The sequence below is a fragment of the Taurulus bubalis genome (genome assembly GCF_910589615.1).
Source record: "Taurulus bubalis genome assembly, chromosome: 1".
Taxonomy (NCBI): domain Eukaryota; kingdom Metazoa; phylum Chordata; class Actinopteri; order Perciformes; family Cottidae; genus Taurulus; species Taurulus bubalis.
Window position 1 is genome coordinate 12,108,484 of NC_136589.1, and position 17,857 is coordinate 12,126,340.

Below are 17,857 nucleotides of genomic sequence, written 5' to 3' on the forward strand. Positions count from 1 at the left end.
TGGACACAACTGCAGTTTTTCTTTCTCACACTGGACATGTATGCCGTTATGTGACCCTCAGACATGTTTGAAACACAATTTCTAAACTACGCGGGCTTCGGTGACAAAACAAGCATCTCTCTTGGCTGAAAAACAATCTTCCCGTCGATAAGCAAGACAGGCAAAGATCTCCCTCCTCCTCCTCCTCCTCACTGCACCACTGCTCCTAACAACAACCCCAACTCATTATTGCTTGCGTGTTAATACATTAAGTATGAGAAAAACATTCTCTGAAAACTAGAATCATTTCAGAGTCAGACTCCAGCACGACAAGGGTCCAAAACTTAAAAACAACAAAAACGGCACGACTCTGCCTAATTTCTTTTCCCCCTCGGGTTTCTTTCTGCTTTAACGAGGACAGACTCCAGTTTGTGGGAAGAGACACGACGTGGACGTTTGCTGGTGTATTCAGGATGTAGCAATTCACAAATTCTTTGGAGTTTCATTCGATAAGCCGAGATGATGGAGCCTGCGGGAGCTTCATGTACGGCCCCGTGGCAGGATGCAATGCTTTCACACACGCTCGCTTCAGATCCAAATAAACACACACACACACACACACACACACACACACACACACACACACACACACACACACACACACACACACACACACACACACACACACACACACACACACACACACACACACACACACACACACACTCTGTCTTTCTCAATGCAAAACACAATTGGCACAGATTATCAAAATAAATAACGTGGAAGCTTGGCACTATGCAAAAGAAACTTCACATTTTTGAAAGAAATCTTATAAAAAACTATTGAATAATCTCAGTCTACTCCACGTGGTCGGTATCCTCACTATTACTTATATACTATATGCTGATGAAGGTTACACCAGTGTCGTAAACCTCTGAATGACTTAACTACCACTGAAACAATATAGCTCCTATTCAAATAGATATTTTTTTCTCCACAAAAACATACATCAAAATGAAGTATCTAACATTTATCGGACTACAGATAGTGCTGTGGTCTGGTATGCATCTCTTTATAGTGCCTCTTCATTTTTTTCTCCCTCTTCGTTCAAACAATCACTTTCTTAAAAGTAATCTCTGAAACCCAGGAACCAAATCTCTTTAAATTCCAGGAACAGATAAGAATTATTATTTTTTCACCCCACCTCAGACAGATGTTTCTGCATCTGTCAGGACGGATTACCTCACAGGTGTCCCTCCAGGATGCTGGTGACAGCCTGGTCCAGCGAAGGGCCTGACGTGGCCCTGGTTGGGGCCGCGGAGGGGCCCTGCAGGCGCTGGAGCTCCAGGATGCTGTCGATGGCACTCTGTAGATGTTCAGTGAGCATGTTGTCCTCTTGGAGGTGGGGAGGCGGCGGGCTGAACCGCTGCTCCGGCCGAGGCGACTCGTCCAACCTGTAGCATTTCAGTTTGGGGCCGCCGACATCTCTGGGAGGCAACTCAAAACAACCGACCTGTGGCTCTGGCATAGAAAGAGGGTTTGGGGCTTTTATTTTGGAATGGGGTGCCGTCTGTGGGACTTCCTTCGCGGCGTCGCAGAGCACCGCTCCGTTGGAGGCCTCCGCGTCGTGCTGAGGACGCTGCGGCCCTCCGTTGGGGGCCTGAAAGTGGCGTTCGTTCACGGCCCCGCCGCCGTTGGTCAGCTTCCCCATGTGGTCCCTCTTGAGTCCCGGGTCGCAGGCCGAGTTGTGAACCACCTTACGGGAGCCGGACTCCTGCTTGATGGTGAGCCTGAGAGCCCCGCGGGAGCTGGAGCGGTACGTCTTCAGCCCCGGGGGCCGGTCGGACAGTCTGGTCCAGGCTGGAGGAGACGAGGGGCTCCCGGAGGAGCAGCGCTGGGAGGAGCCGGAGGAGGGGGGGGCCCCGTGGGGGGAAGACGCTGATGTAGCCAAGGCCGTCATAAAGGACTCTGGAGTGGAGAAAAACCAGCAAGATTAAACGTTAATCATTCTTTAATGTTTTAAAGTCATCATTACAAACACACGTCGTGCAAGCAGGTTTAAAATCCCCTCATCTATCCACGCAGAAAGGTCAGTCAAAATCTGATATGTGTATTACACCGAAATGTGCTTAATAAAGACACAGAATGTAATACTGAAGCAACTTCAGGGAAAATGTGAAGACTCAAATCTGATATTTATTCTATATTTTCAAACATACTCGAGCGAGTCAATAATTCAATATGATAATTTATCGCCTTTCAAGTGAATTATATTGTGACACGCCATTACGTTGTCTGAAATTTATCAAAGTATTTAATTTACACAGGAGCCATGTGGTGCTTTCATGTATTTATTAAATTAACAGAAAACTTGCTACATTGTGATATATATTGATGTTTTTGTTTCAGCAAGCGTCAACTATCACTTGCAATTTGTATAATTATTATACCTTCAGACGTCCAGCAGCAGCTCCGCCTGACATTTAACAGTTTTCAACAGCCTCCCTCCCCTTTTCCAACTTGTTTTAATTAACATAACAACCTGGCTTTAATTTCATCTCAACCTCACACATGTAATTTTCTCGTCACCATGCAGAGTCTCACTCAGCACGACCCCGCTCCACATTTACACAGCTTAATTACACATTCACACCTGGGAGCTATTCTAGCGCTAACTTGGAGGTTAAGTGCCGCGCTCCGAGGCACAAATAAATTAATATGCAAGAAAAAAATTTAGGGGGAGTGTTGTTAATTCACTTTTTTAATTTGTAATTTTCTGTCTCAGTTCTGGGATTTGAAACGGCATAAAAACACATTTACACACACAGGATAAAAGTAGGTTTTAATGGTGACTGACCTGGGTCTCTGCGGACTCTCCGTCGGTCCTCTGCTAAAGCGCATCGCTCAGCTTGGAGGAAGAGACGCTCCAGCATCACCATCTCTGCTGACGGACTCTCCTGCTGTGGAAACCAGTTCATTTCCCATCACACACACACACATATTTTTCTTTTCTCACTATAAACACAAGATGCCTGTTCTCAAAGGTAGTTTACTTGACAGTCAGTTTTTCAGGAGGTGCAGAGAAGGAAAGCCGTGTATCGTTTCTCACCTGGGCTTCTCTCACCAGTAGCTGCCTGTATTTGTTGACCATGTCCTTGGTGCGTTTCAGCAGGAAACCGGAAACTGTGTCAAACTCCTGGTCCACTGTGGGCCGAGAAACATCGTTGTTGTCATCATCAACTGTTGTTTGTTTTCAAGCAGAAATACCCAATATCTTCCTCTCAAATGTGAGGATTTGCAGCTTCTCTTCGTCATATGTGATAGTAAACTGCATAAAATGTCCCCCATTGTGATGAATGTCTCATTGGAGGTGAGTGTTGTTGTTCCTTTAGCTTTATTTATTTTATTTTGTGCAGCCACTTTGTCCTGTTTAGAGGTTGACAGAAGCTTTTTGTTTGTTAGTATTAATATTGTAAATTCCACTCCCCCATTTAGACGTAACACTATCCATAATATATCAGAGGTGGACACATTGACTGGCACCAATTTTATATTCCGTATCACCCAGGTTCTAATAGTTATTTGAAGCATGTCTATAATTCATGTTATGCATGTAATATGTTATCAATACGTTTTGCTGCGCATGTTCTTTTTTTAATCAACTAAGTTGCTGCTGTCACTTGTTTTAACAACAAAAGGTATATTTATTATTTATTTATATATCCTTGTCAGTCAAACCAAAGCTCACAAACCTAAATTGAAGTCCTCCTGAGTGGGCAGGTGACCGGTGCAGCTGTGGTACGGCAGCAGGCGTTTAACGGCGTTCTTCAGCGTGGAAAAGGCCGGGCCGGTGAAGGGCGTCTGAACCGCTGCGTGGTCCAAACAAATCTGCTGCTGGAACCTGAAGAAACAATGAAAAAAATTCGGTGTGAACCTGAGCTGCTCCAAACGGGGAAAGAGATAAAACACGGTATTGTGGGTTTGGGGTTTCCTCTCTAGTACTGACTGCAGCCGTCAGCTTCTGTATTTGTTACACAGAGACACAGAAAACAAGCAGGAGCGTGCGTGAATGCTTTTTGGCCTCAGGCGTTCTGTGTGAGTCAGAAACTTTGTTTAGGAGAGCACAACATAAAATAAAAATAGGGGTAGGAAATTGTTTTTTACACGGGGACACAAGATTATGTAATAATCCACGTCCCAGCTGGTTTTGTACTTTTAGATTGCCAATCTTTAAAGAGGACAGATGAGGCTTTAATTTTGAGTTCCTAGTAGAATTTGTTTACATGCTTAAAGTTATTTACATTTTCTCTTACTGTCTGTCAGACAGCTCTTTTACATGCACTGTTTCTGAATACAGGATGAGTGTATTTTTACATTCACAGTATTTCTAAATACCAGCATTATAATAAAAAATATAATTTTTACAATGTGTGATCTTTAAGATTTCAGTACTGGTTTATTTTGTGTTTTCATTTGTAGTGTTTAATTGTGCTTTAGAAAAACTGTCATACAATTTTGTTTTTCCTGGGAATGTTTCCATAGCCATCCAGTATGTAATACTGTAAATCTATAAATATTGTAATACTTTCAGCGCTACTTTTAATGACGGTTACTTTCAATAGAGCTTTTCAAATTTAAATATATGAGATTTCCACACAAAATTTCCAAAAATTAAATGACACCCAGCAAACCTGTGTCTTTCCCCAGCTGTTAATCCAGCCTTGGCAGTAGTGCTCGTAGTATCAGAAGCAGCAGAAGTCTTGTTGCTATGAGTGTGTACAGGTAGTAGTGGTGTTCACAGTAGCAGGGGTAGTTGTAGACAGTAAATACTAGCAGGTGTAGAAACGGTCAAATAAATCCCAGAGGACTCGGATTAAAGAAACATCACTGAAGGATCAGATTTAATCCATGTCTGTGAAACCAGCCAGCTGTTGATAAATTAATAAACTAACTTGCTGATTATTACTGAGGAAAGGAAGCTTCTTCATAGTATATATTATATCCAGAAGTACAATACTGAAAAATCCTTTGAGTTGTTGAAGAGTCTTTGGGTTTTAAATTAAATTCAAGGTCGGCTTTGGGCTCCTCTTCATCATCTTTTACTGCTAAATATGAAATGTATGAACCATACAAGTCAAAATCCTTTACTTTCAACCCTACTTGCCAACTCCAGAAAAACTATCTATTTATCACATTTCTTTTGACTTACAAATGCTCTTAAATTTCATGGTTAAAAGTATTCTGTGATGGTACGCATGGTATTACACACTTTCTAATAAATGTTTTCACATGATTGTGATGCATTTGAATTGTTTGATTAGTTTCTATTTCCGCTACTGTTCTACTCCTTCATGACGTCCATTCAACAGATCAATACATAAGATGAGCTCATGTGAGCCTGAACGTGGTGTTTCCTCACAGAAACTCTCACCTGTGCCTGCGCAATGCTGGTGTGAGCCTCTCCTCTTGCTGCTGCTCCATAGGATCTGCCAGCTGGCAGCCAGAAAACATTTTGGATGAGATCAAAGGACGGAGACAGGGGTGCGATTTCAAGTCATTAATAATACGTTTGCTGCATTTACCAAATAATCATTTCAAAGCTGTGTTTCAATACCGGAGCCAATTCCGTTTCATCCGGAGGGGAAATTATTTTAACACCCGTTTATTCTCAGTGTATGTTATATAACACAATTAGAGCTGAAATTAATCGGGTGGTTTGTCAACAGAAAACGTTTTTGATAATCTGTGTGAAATTTACGGGTTTCAGTTTCTAAAACGTGAATATGTTCTCTTGCTGTCTATGCTTGTAAATGTAATATCTTTGGGTTTTAAACTTTTGGTCGGACAAAACAAGACACTTAAATATGTCAATTTGAACTTCTTTATATATATATACGACATATTATATTTTGTTGTTCTTGGATTACATTGACATAAAGGACTTCTTTTACAACATTAAATATCATTACATGTTTGACATCATGAGGAAACACTTTGTATTTCTCACCTTGGTGCCGGTGTCCTGGCTCGTCTGGATTGGGCCGGGGGGCCCTTGAGCCTGGACCCCCGGGGCTGCAGGAGAGGGTGGATAGACATCAAGAGTAAACGCTTTACTCTCCACGACCAAGGCAGCTGTTGGCTCTGAAAAAAGGAGGGTGCCGACAATGACAGATGACGATGAATGTATTGCAGATCATAATAATGACAATGATTATAGTGATGGTGAAGAGTAAAGCGATTATTAATTGAATGAGCCGCCCCGTGTCATATTTGAATTGAGACTCACTGTTTTGTGTGTGCTGTTGGACAGCGGACTCGTCTCCTCCTTTGGAGAGACGAGCGGACGCAGCTGTGGGATCAGGCTGCTGCTGAGGCACCGAGACACGCAGAGGGGGGGGGCTGCAGTGGACTGAAGCGTTGACCGAGGACTGAGGCTGGGAGACGGACGGCTGGAGATGGAGCTGGGGAGGAGGCTGGGAGACGGACGGCTCTATCTGCACCGAGTTCTGGGCAAATAAGGCCTGTGAGGCCTGGAGCTGATGAGGGACCTGGTACTGGATTTGAGGCTCGATGCGAGTCTGAGGAGCCGTGACTGAACCCTCGGGTCCAGGCGGAGGGATCTGAGGGGAGAAACTGGGCGGCGCCGGTCTCTCTGTGTCCTGGATGGGAGAGGGGGAGCAGCTCAGCGGAGTGCCCGCTGGGTCCGAGTGAAGCGGGGAAGCCTCGACGCACTGGTCGGACATCGCGGTGCGGGCGTCCTGACCCGAGGCTGCGTGGGTCTGTGGTTGAGTCTCTCTCTCATTGGCCACCGGGGAGGCGAGCGACTCCATCGGCACCGCTGGCAGGGATCCGACCAACAGTTCAGATGTGATCGGAGAACTAAGTGCTTGCTGTGGTAGAAAAGATAAAGAAAGATGAAGAATAACAACATTTAGATCATTTAAATCTCACAGATCCTTTTGGAGGCGGTCAGCTAATCAATGGCGCTGCACAGACACTTTGATTGTTTAACTTTATTCCACTTTAACCATTTTTCTTGAACCTCTTAAGAGCGCTTTGTGTTGACTCTTTGTTTGGAAGTTGTGACACACATGAACTTGCCTTGAGTTCATAGTCACGGGTATTACTAATAACAATAACGGTTCAATTCAAGTGTCCCAGTGAGAGTGAGCAAGCTTGCACAATACCAGGAAGATGGAATCAGTGCAGCTAAATAGAATTTACACAAGCCCTTCTGTTTTGCGGCGTAATGTGAGACAATGTTACGCACATGTTCAGCTTTAACGTGAAACTGCTGGTGTGACAGAGCTCCGGAGAGGTGACACAGGAAATAATGCATGCTGACTGTACGTTCACAGGGCGAGTGTGTGTGTGTGTGTGTGTGTGTGTGTGTGTGTGTGCGTGCATTAAAGGTAAGGATCAATCAATCACAGATTCAATGGGCCACCCGGCAAACACGCTCAGTGAAACAAATCAAATTGTTGATAATGCGAGTGCGGTGCATGCAATCATGCTGAATGGTGAAATGCACCTGGTGATCCTCCAATGTGAATTCTACGTTCGCTGAGAAACTTCTACCTTCACTGAGGTGTGTAAGGAGCGCAGTTACCAACATATATTTCATCACTGAATCAGCAGAAATCTGCAGGAATGTGTCAAAGCTCTGACCTGTTGCAGATGTTGAATAAAGGCCTTGTTCTGACTCATCGAGTGGGTCACCGCCTCCACTACTTGGGTCATGTCTGCTGGGGGCATCAAGAGTTTAGGGATCTCCACAGCTGGCTCAGGGGCCAGAGGTGGTTCAGGGGGAGGCTGCAGGACTGTGACCGCCGGAGGAGAGGAGGACTGCAGCCCTGCCGGGGTGGGCTGCACCGAGACATGCTGGAGGACATGTCCATAGGGCTGTAGCAAGCCAACACAAAAAGACATCAGAGTAGAGTCGTTAAAGTTGAGTTTACATGCAAAAATACCTGTTAACAACACAGATTGAGATGTGACCAGGAGTGCAACCTTTCTCAAGGACACTTTAACATACAGACAGTCGGAGCAGGGGCTCAAACAGCCAACATTGAGGTTAATGGACCGCCCGCTATAGCCGCTGATCCACAGCCACCACCAGTATATTTAATGAGATGTAGCTATTTAACTACAAATCCAGTATATATATATATATATATATATGACATGAAGTCTGCATGATTACCCATAATGCAACTCAAAAACATATTTTCATTAAACCTTTTCTCAGTCCACGTCTTTTCAAACACTATGTTCCCAGTTTGTAACAGACTTTCTGTTGAGTGTTTTTCTTCAAGCCCAAGCGAAGATGCCCCCGATGACATGAGTATTGATTTTTCTCTGATTCTGGATCGATTCCCTCTAGAACCACAAATGACAAATAAGACTGCTTTCACGGGCTACGTAGGACTGATTTTCATGTACCTTACTACAACAATGTAATGTCCAAAATTAAAGACGGGGTTGGTGAGGCATTTTTTTATATTTTTGTGGAAATTCTCATTACATCCTGACAGCAACCGATGAATCAAAGGCTTTGACCAAAAGAAGAAGAAGAAGAAGGGACGTGGCTTTTGAAGGAGCCTCGAGGTGTTGCAGACTCTCGCTATAGATTTAGCAACCTTTGGAGCAAGTGCTGCTACATACCTTACTTAATGCAGACTTCACTGATGTGCACTGTGAGGGACTGCATCAGCCAAGCAAGTGTCATGCGTTTCACTGATTTTAATACTGATTTTAATACTGCCTAGAAAGAAAAGGAAACCAATGTACGCCGCCAACATTGAGCAAAATAGATCCAAACCACTGAACCAGCAGCACGGTTTGTTATCACGGTCTAAAATAACATATACCGCGGGAGAAGATTTGATCGGCAACAGACAGAAGTGGCAGCTCACCTGCGATAGCTGGTGGAACGTCTCCTCTGAGCCGGTTCTCTCCTCTTGAATGGGTCTTTCTGGCAGCAGCACCACAGAGGCCTGCTGGAGACTCAGCTGTCCTTCTGTCTGAGGTGCCGGAGCCCTGGCAGCGAAAGGCAGACCCTGAACCACCGAGGGGCCGTTGACGATGGAGATGGAAGTGAGATCTGGGGGCAGCATCCCTGAACTGTTGATCAAGGTAATGTGGTTTCCAAGAGCGGGACTGTGGACCAGGGTGGCACGCTGCCCCTGCCCTCCGGGGGTGTAGGTTCCAGCCAGCTGTGCTGGCATCTGGAAGACAGTAGGGGGCGCTGACTGTAGCTGCAAAGGTCCTGAAAGCATGGTGGCCTGGCGGAGCGCTAGCTGCCCTGAAGGGGTGGTGAAGACGGGGCTGAAGTTCAGCTGTCTTTGGGGCACCGTTAGGATCTGAGAGCCTTCTACCAGCTGCCCTGTGGAGGCATTCATACTGTGGAGCGACGCAGCGTGGTGACTGGGGGTCAGCAGCGGTCGAGCTGCAGTGGCAGACTGGGAGATCGTAACAGGGGACTGGCCTGGAAGAAGGAACTGGTTTTGGCCTTGGAAGAGTCCCTGAGGCTGGAGCACAAAGGAGCCCCCCTGGTTGACCAGCTGCAGGCTCACCGGTTTGGGGAGCTGCTGCGAGGGCTGCGGCGGCGGAGCCGCAGGCTTTTGGCCTGGAGGTTGGGAGAGTAAAATATTTGGTGAGGCAGTCCCAGGAAGAAATGTAAGACCTGGTGTGTGTTTTTGCCCAGAAGGCTTGGGGCTAATCTGAACCAGTCTGGGCTGAATACTGATGGGCAGCTTGGGTTGAATGGGAAAAGGGGCACGCTGCAGGAAGAGGCCTGCTGCTGCTGCTGCTGTTCTCAGGGTCGGGGTGATGAGGGGACGACCTGTCACGCTGGGAACGGCCTTGTGGATGATCATACTGGACGCCTGGGCAGGACTCAGAGAGAAGGAGGTCTCTGGTGAAGCAGCGGGGAACACATGCCCGGGCAAGAGCCCCATCAGCTGAGGCGGGCCGGCGGGTTTTAGAGAAGGGCAGCCCGGCCCAACAGCCAGGAGGGACGGTTGGGGAGGCTCCACTGCTGCCTGGGTGTCTCTGGGCAACGCCTGAGTGATGGGCAAGCTCACGGATTTGGGTATGAATGGCACGGCGGGTGGGGAGAGGAGAGGGGCAGGTGAGTACAGGGACAGGCTGTCCCCAGGTTGGGCCAGCCCGGCCTCCAGAGCCATGGTCTGCTCTGTGATCTCAGCCTCCTGCAGGCTCTGCTGCAGGATGTCACATGCCACCGCTTCCTCCACTTCCCTCTTCTTTGCCTCGAATGAGGCCTCCACGGGCGTCCCAGCCTGCACCACCTGTGGGTCTTCTCCGCCCTCCGGCGACGACAGAAGGGCCTCCTCCAGGAAGGACAGGTCCACACACCCGGGTGGAGGTGTGTCTGGGGAATCCCTGCCATCTCCCAGCAGAGAGACGGGGCTCTGGAGGAGATAGATAGAGAGAGAGAGGTGCAGAAAACAGGATGAAAGGGGGAGAGAAAAGGAGGGGAGACTTGTGTTATTAGCAGGAGTTAACAGGAAGCAGTTTCAAGCGCAGAAGGAGCGAGAAGGGGAAGAAAAAAAATCTCCTGGGGGACATGCTGGTTGTTGTGACGCTGGTGGCTGTGGATCCAGACACTCACCGGGGCATCTGTGAAGAGGGAGGGCTCCCCAGAGGAGGAGCTAATGAGCAGGTCTTCAGTCTGCAGCTGGTGGGATGAAATCAGTCGATTTTTTTTTTTTAGGTTGGGCTCACAAAGTCGCCGCGAGAAATGAGTGCCGTGTATGTTCAGCCCTCCTCCACACATCTCACACGACTGTGAGCCAAGAAACATTCCCACCTCGAAATTCATCATTTGCACTATTGATTTTTTTATTATTTGAGTCTCTCTCTATTTAAGACTCTTTTGTTACCTCATTGGTTCCATGAAGGAAGTCGTTCAGGGCTTGAGGGTCACTGCGAAGACAAAGAGAAATCCCAACTAAAATCTGTTAAATCCTTTTAAGCATTCAACAGCACTTTCAATACCAGTACAAGAGGACACTAGACCACATTTAATCCTAGACCCTGTCCAGTTTATTAATTATAATAATTACTTTTGATCATTTGGACAAAGTTCATTCTGTTGGATCCCAGTAAGAGTCAAACAGACTCACCACAAAACATCAAGTAGACAAGTCCCATCTTCATCCTCCATGTCAACTAAGAGGAAGAGGAGGACAAATGTAATCACGTTTAAATTATTGGGATGAAGGATGAATCGGTGAAGGAAAAGCACATGTTTTAATGGCTGCAACTACTTTCATCATCGATTCAATGATCTTTATGTTGGTTATTATAGTTTATTATTTTAGTTTTAAAACCTGCAGTGAGAATCGGTTTCTCTCTGGATTTAAGATCCTCCTCTGGGATGCAGGCTCCTACAGGCCTTCATTTACAGTTCACATTCAATCTCTCAGGCCACAGGTCACAATCAGACAGCAGGTTTGGCATTCTTCTAAAGCATCTTATTAATGTGTGTGTATGGAGGTTTGTATAACATGTGCCTTTCTGTTTTCTTCTTTTATCCTGTAGACTTAAAGCTAAACAGATTTTGTGTAAATTTCTTCAATTAATCAAATGGTTTTGATCTATAAAAAGCCAGAAAGCTGTGAAACTCGTCACATAGTTCCCAGAGCCACAGGTGCGGTCTTTAAATAGCTGTTTGTGTCCGACCAACAGTCCAGAGCCCAAAGAAATTCAATTTGCGATGATATAAAACGATGAGAAATGATAAATCCTCGCGTTAGAGAGGCAGCTGATTCGAGTCTCTGCTTGATAATTGACTGAGATGATTGATGGACTATCAGAAAAGAAACTGCTTCATTATGAACTTTTGTCCATAAACCTTTTTGACCTCTGACACCTTGTTACAGCTACTGGCTGAATAAATTGAGGAGATGGATTTTCTCTCATTGTTTCATTTGAGGTATTTCTAGACACCAGAAGAGTTGAAAGCATCCAGTATTTTGCAAGAAAAAAAAAATCCCAGAATCCCAGGTTCGAAACATTTTAAAGATAGAACGATGAATCGATTTGTCATCATCCCACCTCATTATACTCTCTCATTCTTGAGCCCCACTTCCCGGACCACAACGTGAACCTACTTCATATGTGAGAGGCCCCATACAGAGCGGTCGAGCTGAGTTCTGGTGGTGGCCTCATGGGAAGTCGTGGCCGGGCTTCAGTGTCTGGAGGCGGAGGGATGCCAGACCGAGGCGGCGGGACGGAGACGGGTCCTCCCTCTGCTGCTGGAGCATCGCTGCGTCTTCAAGGTGGAGAGGCTGGAGGGTGAGGAGAGGGAAGACCACCACAAGCTGTCAGGTCACTTGAGGTTACCAGCAGCCAAAACACATTCTCATCTCAGCTGTGAGACACAAGATCAATACATGATTCATCCGTATTCTCCTCAGGCTGTGCAGCACTGTTACGTGGAGAGACCCGGACCGAATCGTTTTCCAATAATCACATCGATTATTGCCTGATGCTGATGAAAGGAGGGGGGTGGGGGGGTATAACAAAAATGGAAGCTATTGTTGTGGCTATCGCAGACGTGAGACGTGAACGCCTCGGCTGTAAATAGACGGCTCCCCCTGCGTCTTGGATGGGACTTGTCCTCTCCTCATGGCCGGGAGGAGGAGGAGAAGAAGAAGAAGAAGAGATGTGGGGGAAAGCTCGGAACAGTTGAAGCCAATTATAACATTACTCACTGCCTCGCGCTCAGTCTCCAGGGGAGGTACCTTTCTTTAAATAAACAAGACAAACCACCCTGTCCGATCCCGCTGACATTGTGTTTTGCGTTGTTGTTGTTTACAACACGACAACCGCATTAACACCCTCGAGGTACCGCATCGCCCAATGAAATCCAGGCAGACGACCCCTCATCTAAACCTGCAGCGGCAAGTGCACGCGATTCTCCGGCGTTAGCGGGACCGGGGTCCGCTGGCGCGTCTGCAGGTTACGTAAGGTGAACGTGTGTTCATGTGGAATTAATGTCCCAGACGATGCAGGACGCGGAGCCGCTGTTTCATCCCGGTGGTCTTTTTTTTCTTGCTTTTTTACATTTTTTTCTTTATTATTATTTTGTCTTCCTCCTCCTCCTCCTCGAGCGGGACCACGGCAGCTGACGCCTGCTGTAAATCATATCGCGGTAACAAAAGATGCCTTGTGTTAAAATACCATCTCCACGCTGCCAGCCCCGAGCGATTCCCTCATCGTTGTGCCATTAGAGTAAATCCGCGATCCAACCCTACAAAAAAAAAAAAAAAAACAACCGAAGAGGAGGGAGAATGAAAAAAAAACTCACCCCTTCTTTGTGGTTTATTGTCCTGTCAAGCGGGCCTCTGCGCCATCGATTCTCACTCAGTGGTCTTTTCAGATGCTAAAAGGAGGAGAGGGGGTGGTGGTGGTGGATGGGGTAGGGTGGGATGGAGGAGGAGGAGGGGGAGGGGGGTACCGGGGTGGGTGTGAGAAACAGACTGGGAGAGCCGATCACAACACAAAGGTGGAGAGAGAGAGAGAAATAAATACAACTGGAATAGGAGGCGAGGATCTAGATTCAGGAGAGGCTGCGCTGCGTCAGGCGGCGGCACACTCCGCACATGTCCCGCACTTCAGTGTGTGTGGAGCGCTTTCATCCCCGATACAGATGCTTTATTTTCCGACATTTTATTGATTTTCTCCAGAGAACTGTGAATACTCTCTCAGGGAGAGTGCTTAAAAAAAAAAAATCTATATTTAAAGACGTGCTAATTTGCCACTGCACTGTGCCTCAAAGAGGGAATTACCATGTCGAGCACATTATCATCCTAAATAACACTTTTCTATAAACTGTTAGAACATATAAATTAGGGAAACAAGTTGGAATGAAAAAACAAAATTAACTAGCAAACTAGAAGTACTTTTTTATTAATTAGCCTATACTTGAAATAATAAAAACAAAAACAAAACAAAATGAGAAGTCAGGAAAGAAAGCTAAATATTGTTTTTCCAAGCAATTCTAAAAATAAAAAGATTTTCAGACTTCCTTATTTATCACTATTGCGTAAAAACAGCAAAGCAAATTCACATCCTTATTACCAACTTTCTAGAGTTGGCACTAAACTGTCAAAGAGAAAGAAAGGGTGAAAGAAGAGATGAGAAATTGCTTCAGTAAAAACATAAAACTGAAACCAAAAAGAAAGAATTTCATTTTTAAATCTCATTTTCACCCTGAAAGTCAGTTTTGTAAATCCAGGAAATATTCTTCCAAGGCAGTTAAAAGAAATACAAATCTATATTTTGAGACTCGCTTGTTTTGTTGCTGTATAGAGTGGAAAATGAGGAAATGTGCAAACAGCAAAACAAATGTACATCCTGTGACACATAGTCAATAGCACAGTTTCTAAAGGAGGGAGAAATACAATAGGTTTAAAAAGGTAAAGATAAAAAAAAAAACTCCAGGTAGTGAAATAAAAGAGTCAAGCATTTCAAAATGCTCTTTCAAAAACTGGAAATTTCCTCGAGCATGACAGCAAAACAAAGTCATCCTTCGTAGCACTTTTCTACCGTCAGTGGATTGGGTGACGGAATAAAAATAAATAAAAAGGAAAATAAAAAATAAAAATACAGAAATAAAGTACTTTTTTACAATAATTAGCCTATACTTGAAAGAACAAACACAAAAAAGAAAGCAAAATGCGAAGTCAGGAAAGAAAGCTAAATATTGTTCTTCCAAGCAATTCTAGAAATTTGTAGAAAAACAAAAATGACGAGAAAAAAAAAGGATAATTTAATTATTACAAAGCCCAGCTATTTAAAAATAAAGGGAACTCTAAATTTTAAGAAGACCAACTTAGTTCAGAAACGTTTTTTAATGAAACTTTATTAATAAAAGGCAAACATTAAAATACGCCCCCCTTGAGTAAAAAAAAAAAAAAAAAAAAAAAACACCCCAAAAAACAAAACAGTCAAACTTCTCAAAACAAGTTACTCAATCCACAGTTACAGATCAAAATGCCCCCCACGCCCCCTCAGAGGCTTCACTTGGCGGCCTGCTGGGCCTGGCGGCGAAGCAGCACGTAGATCTTCTCTTTGATCCAGTCCTTGTTGTACGGCTGGTACGTCTGTGTGTCGGCGCGATACCTGAGACAGCATGACAAGCTAGATTTAGTTTCAGATTTATTTTTGGCTCAACTTTCTTAATTAGACACACAAATATATAATAATAATAAAAGACCCTTTCTGTCTCAGTTTCTGTTTGCTCAGCCTCACCTTGAAGTCAAGTCCAGCAACCCCGAGAGATAAAAAAAAATACATTTTAAAAAAGCACCAAGGGTTCAAGGGCACTTCAGCAGAGTGGTTGCTTTTATACGCCGGGGCTTGAACCTCCCAATGGAATCACCCAAATTAACGGGGCACCAGGCATTGAGAGGGGCGGAATCCTGAATGGTTCTACATCTCTACGAGGCAAAACTTTTTCTGCATCAATAATAACAATAAAACCCTCCTGAGAACAAGATTGTACATTACGAGGGGTTTATCTTCCCCAATAGTTTAAAGCAGAAATATTGTTAAAAATAATTCAACGGTAGATCTATGATACACTACCAGAAAATGCATTTTCACAAAATAACTACGAAACACTACTAACCTGCTTTTGTTTTGATTCTGCTTCTAAAATGTATTAAAAATATTAAATACTTTAAAGTAATACAATGCATGACCCAAGTGCTCTCTTAAAAATGTTACGATACAAATGAAAGATACATTTGTAAGTCTAATATTAAGATGCAACAAAGAGAACATGCAGACATGGTTTCTGTGCCAGAAGGTCGAGACAGAATTTTTATTTGCTGAATTTAGTTGACATCTAGAGTCTAAATTAGAATGTACAATGTACATACAGTGCCATTTATTAGTAAATATGCTCACGTTACATTATAGTTTTTATTCCTGTGCTCCCGTTTAGGATCATAATACCGTCAGGATTTTATGTGAACTTCTACTCATCCAACTGGTCTGGGACGGCTTACATGGTGAACCCTCCATGTGAGAGTACAAATGGAGGCCTTTAAACCACTTTGAGAAAAAGTGTGCTTCTGTACAAAAAGCAGAGTATTCTGGTGGGCATGTTCTGACTAATAACAGAGGACTTTTTGTAAAATGTAACCATCTTCATGACTCCTATCAAAATACAATAAGTGGAAACAGTCTGGGACACCCTTTAAATTACGACACATGTATTACGCACAACAACTCTTGACAAACTGCATATTCTAAATCGTTAACGTCATTAGGTGGTTTCCTTGTCAAACTTACACCAAACAGCTGAGGTCGGCCAGGTCATCAATGAAGTCGAAAAGCTGGCTGATGTCGTACGTTATCGACGGACTATTGGGGTTCATTCTCTTTAAATGCTCCTCGTACATCTTGCACACGCCTGTGCAGGAGACAGAAGGTCCAGAATATTATACTCATCGATGTAAAACGTGTTCACCTTAATCATCTACATTCACCAAAGAAAAAATAAATATAATGCTAAGAATTTTACTATTGTCTGGACACCGTTTTAGGAAGTTGTGCCGTTTAATGTCAATTAAATATGACAAATGTAGTTAAAAATCGATGACAGCATATTTTTAAGTGACGACAATGTGTATAAACGAATTACTACATCTGATGAGTTTCATATAATTCTTTCTTAATTTTGATCATTTTGGTTCACAATTAATTACCACCAAGATTTGTAATATTTGTGAAGAATATCTGTGAGAAGTAATGAGAATATTGGTGGGTGGTTTTATTTATACCGTTTTACCCAGGATAAACAATTATTTCCCGTCATGTCATCGGTGAATATGAACAGATACAAGTCACCGATACAAACTTGAGCTAGAATGTTCAGCTCAGTAAGATTTAAAGCGAAGGTAATCAATTGCATGAGACAGCCATCAGTTTACCTTCCATGCACTCGTTGACAGATTCATAGTCTGCGTACGTTCTTCCCTCGGGCCTCTTGGTGGGCTGCACCAGCAGGATGGTGTGAGACTGAGAGAAGACAAAACAGACACATACATTCATTTTGTTGTCTCGCTTCCAGGTGTGACAGCAAATGTGTCACGCAGTCAAATAATGAAACACATATTCACAGATGTGAAGACCTGCTTGTTTCGCTGCATATTATATCAATACGAACATAGTTTTAGATTTTGTACATTGAAATATGCAGCTTGAAATATGCAGAGTGTCACGTTTACGGTCTGGTGGAGGAATATTAGCAGTTAAGTCTTATTTAGTTGTAATATATTTATATTAACATGTTTCCGACAACAGTCAAAGACGTCTTAAATCAAAACTAAGCGTTTAAACAGCTGGCTGTTAGCTTAGTTGTGGTCGCTAACATCGACTTGAAGCAATAAGAAAGTAGCCCAGCGTTTAAATAACTAACAGAAGTCCTCATAGCTGCGGGGTTAGCGGTCCATCTGTGTTTTATTTGTCCGAGTCGGTCTCAGTCTGGTTGCAGCTGCTCGACTGTAAACCTCCGCACATTCATGCTAACGTTAGCAGAGAGCATTCAGCCGCATAAACACACCCGAGCCGCTGAAATACAACGGCTTTTATTTTGACTGCTAATGTCCTTCACGAATACACGAACATGTTGACTATAAACATTGTATCACGACATACTAACCATGATTTTAATTGTTTTTTTTCAATCGGCGTCCGTCGATTTTCTTGGATCCCTGCTTCTTCGCTGACAAGTTGACCTGTGACACCGGAAGCACAACTAGCCAATTGACGATTTATAGTTCCTACCGGTTCTGCTTTTTATCGCAGATTTTTTTTCCCTGCTGAAAGAGAAATTGAA

At 44.2% G+C, this 17,857-nt stretch overlaps 2 protein-coding genes across 2 annotated transcripts; both read right to left on the bottom strand.

The window, feature by feature from the left end:
- Nucleotides 1-1,222: 1,222 nt before the first annotated feature.
- LOC306734557 (BRD4-interacting chromatin-remodeling complex-associated protein) lies at nt 1,223-11,167 on the bottom strand (the record flags this gene model as incomplete). The annotated part of the gene is made up of 12 exons (XM_079215916.1): nt 1,223-1,947; nt 2,837-2,939; nt 3,089-3,183; nt 3,732-3,880; nt 5,411-5,472; nt 5,987-6,120; nt 6,266-6,869; nt 7,648-7,881; nt 8,895-10,412; nt 10,613-10,678; nt 10,884-10,926; nt 11,127-11,167. 12 exons carry the CDS (start codon nt 11,165-11,167, stop codon nt 1,223-1,225), a joined length of 3,774 nt encoding a protein of 1,257 aa, XP_079072042.1.
- A 3,776-nt stretch (nt 11,168-14,943) lies between these two features.
- On the bottom strand, nt 14,944-17,757 carry LOC306741382 (enhancer of rudimentary homolog). Its single transcript, XM_079223662.1, has 4 exons — nt 17,681-17,757; nt 16,950-17,037; nt 16,309-16,429; nt 14,944-15,132 (listed from the first exon to the last, which is right to left on the bottom strand). Exons 1-4 carry the CDS (start codon nt 17,681-17,683, stop codon nt 15,030-15,032), a joined length of 315 nt encoding a protein of 104 aa, XP_079079788.1. The 5' UTR covers nt 17,684-17,757; the 3' UTR covers nt 14,944-15,029.
- Between the last annotated feature and the right edge of the window lie 100 nt (nt 17,758-17,857).

Bases quoted from the DNA above. Each gene is read 5' to 3' on its own strand.
- LOC306741382 (XM_079223662.1), bottom strand. The intron at 16,430-16,949 runs GTAAACTGATGG...TCTCCTGCACAG, and splicing joins TGTCAACGAGTGCATGGAAG to GCGTGTGCAAGATGTACGAG. The intron at 15,133-16,308 runs GTAAGTTTGACA...ATGCTGTCTCAG, and splicing joins GCCGACCTCAGCTGTTTGGT to GTATCGCGCCGACACACAGA.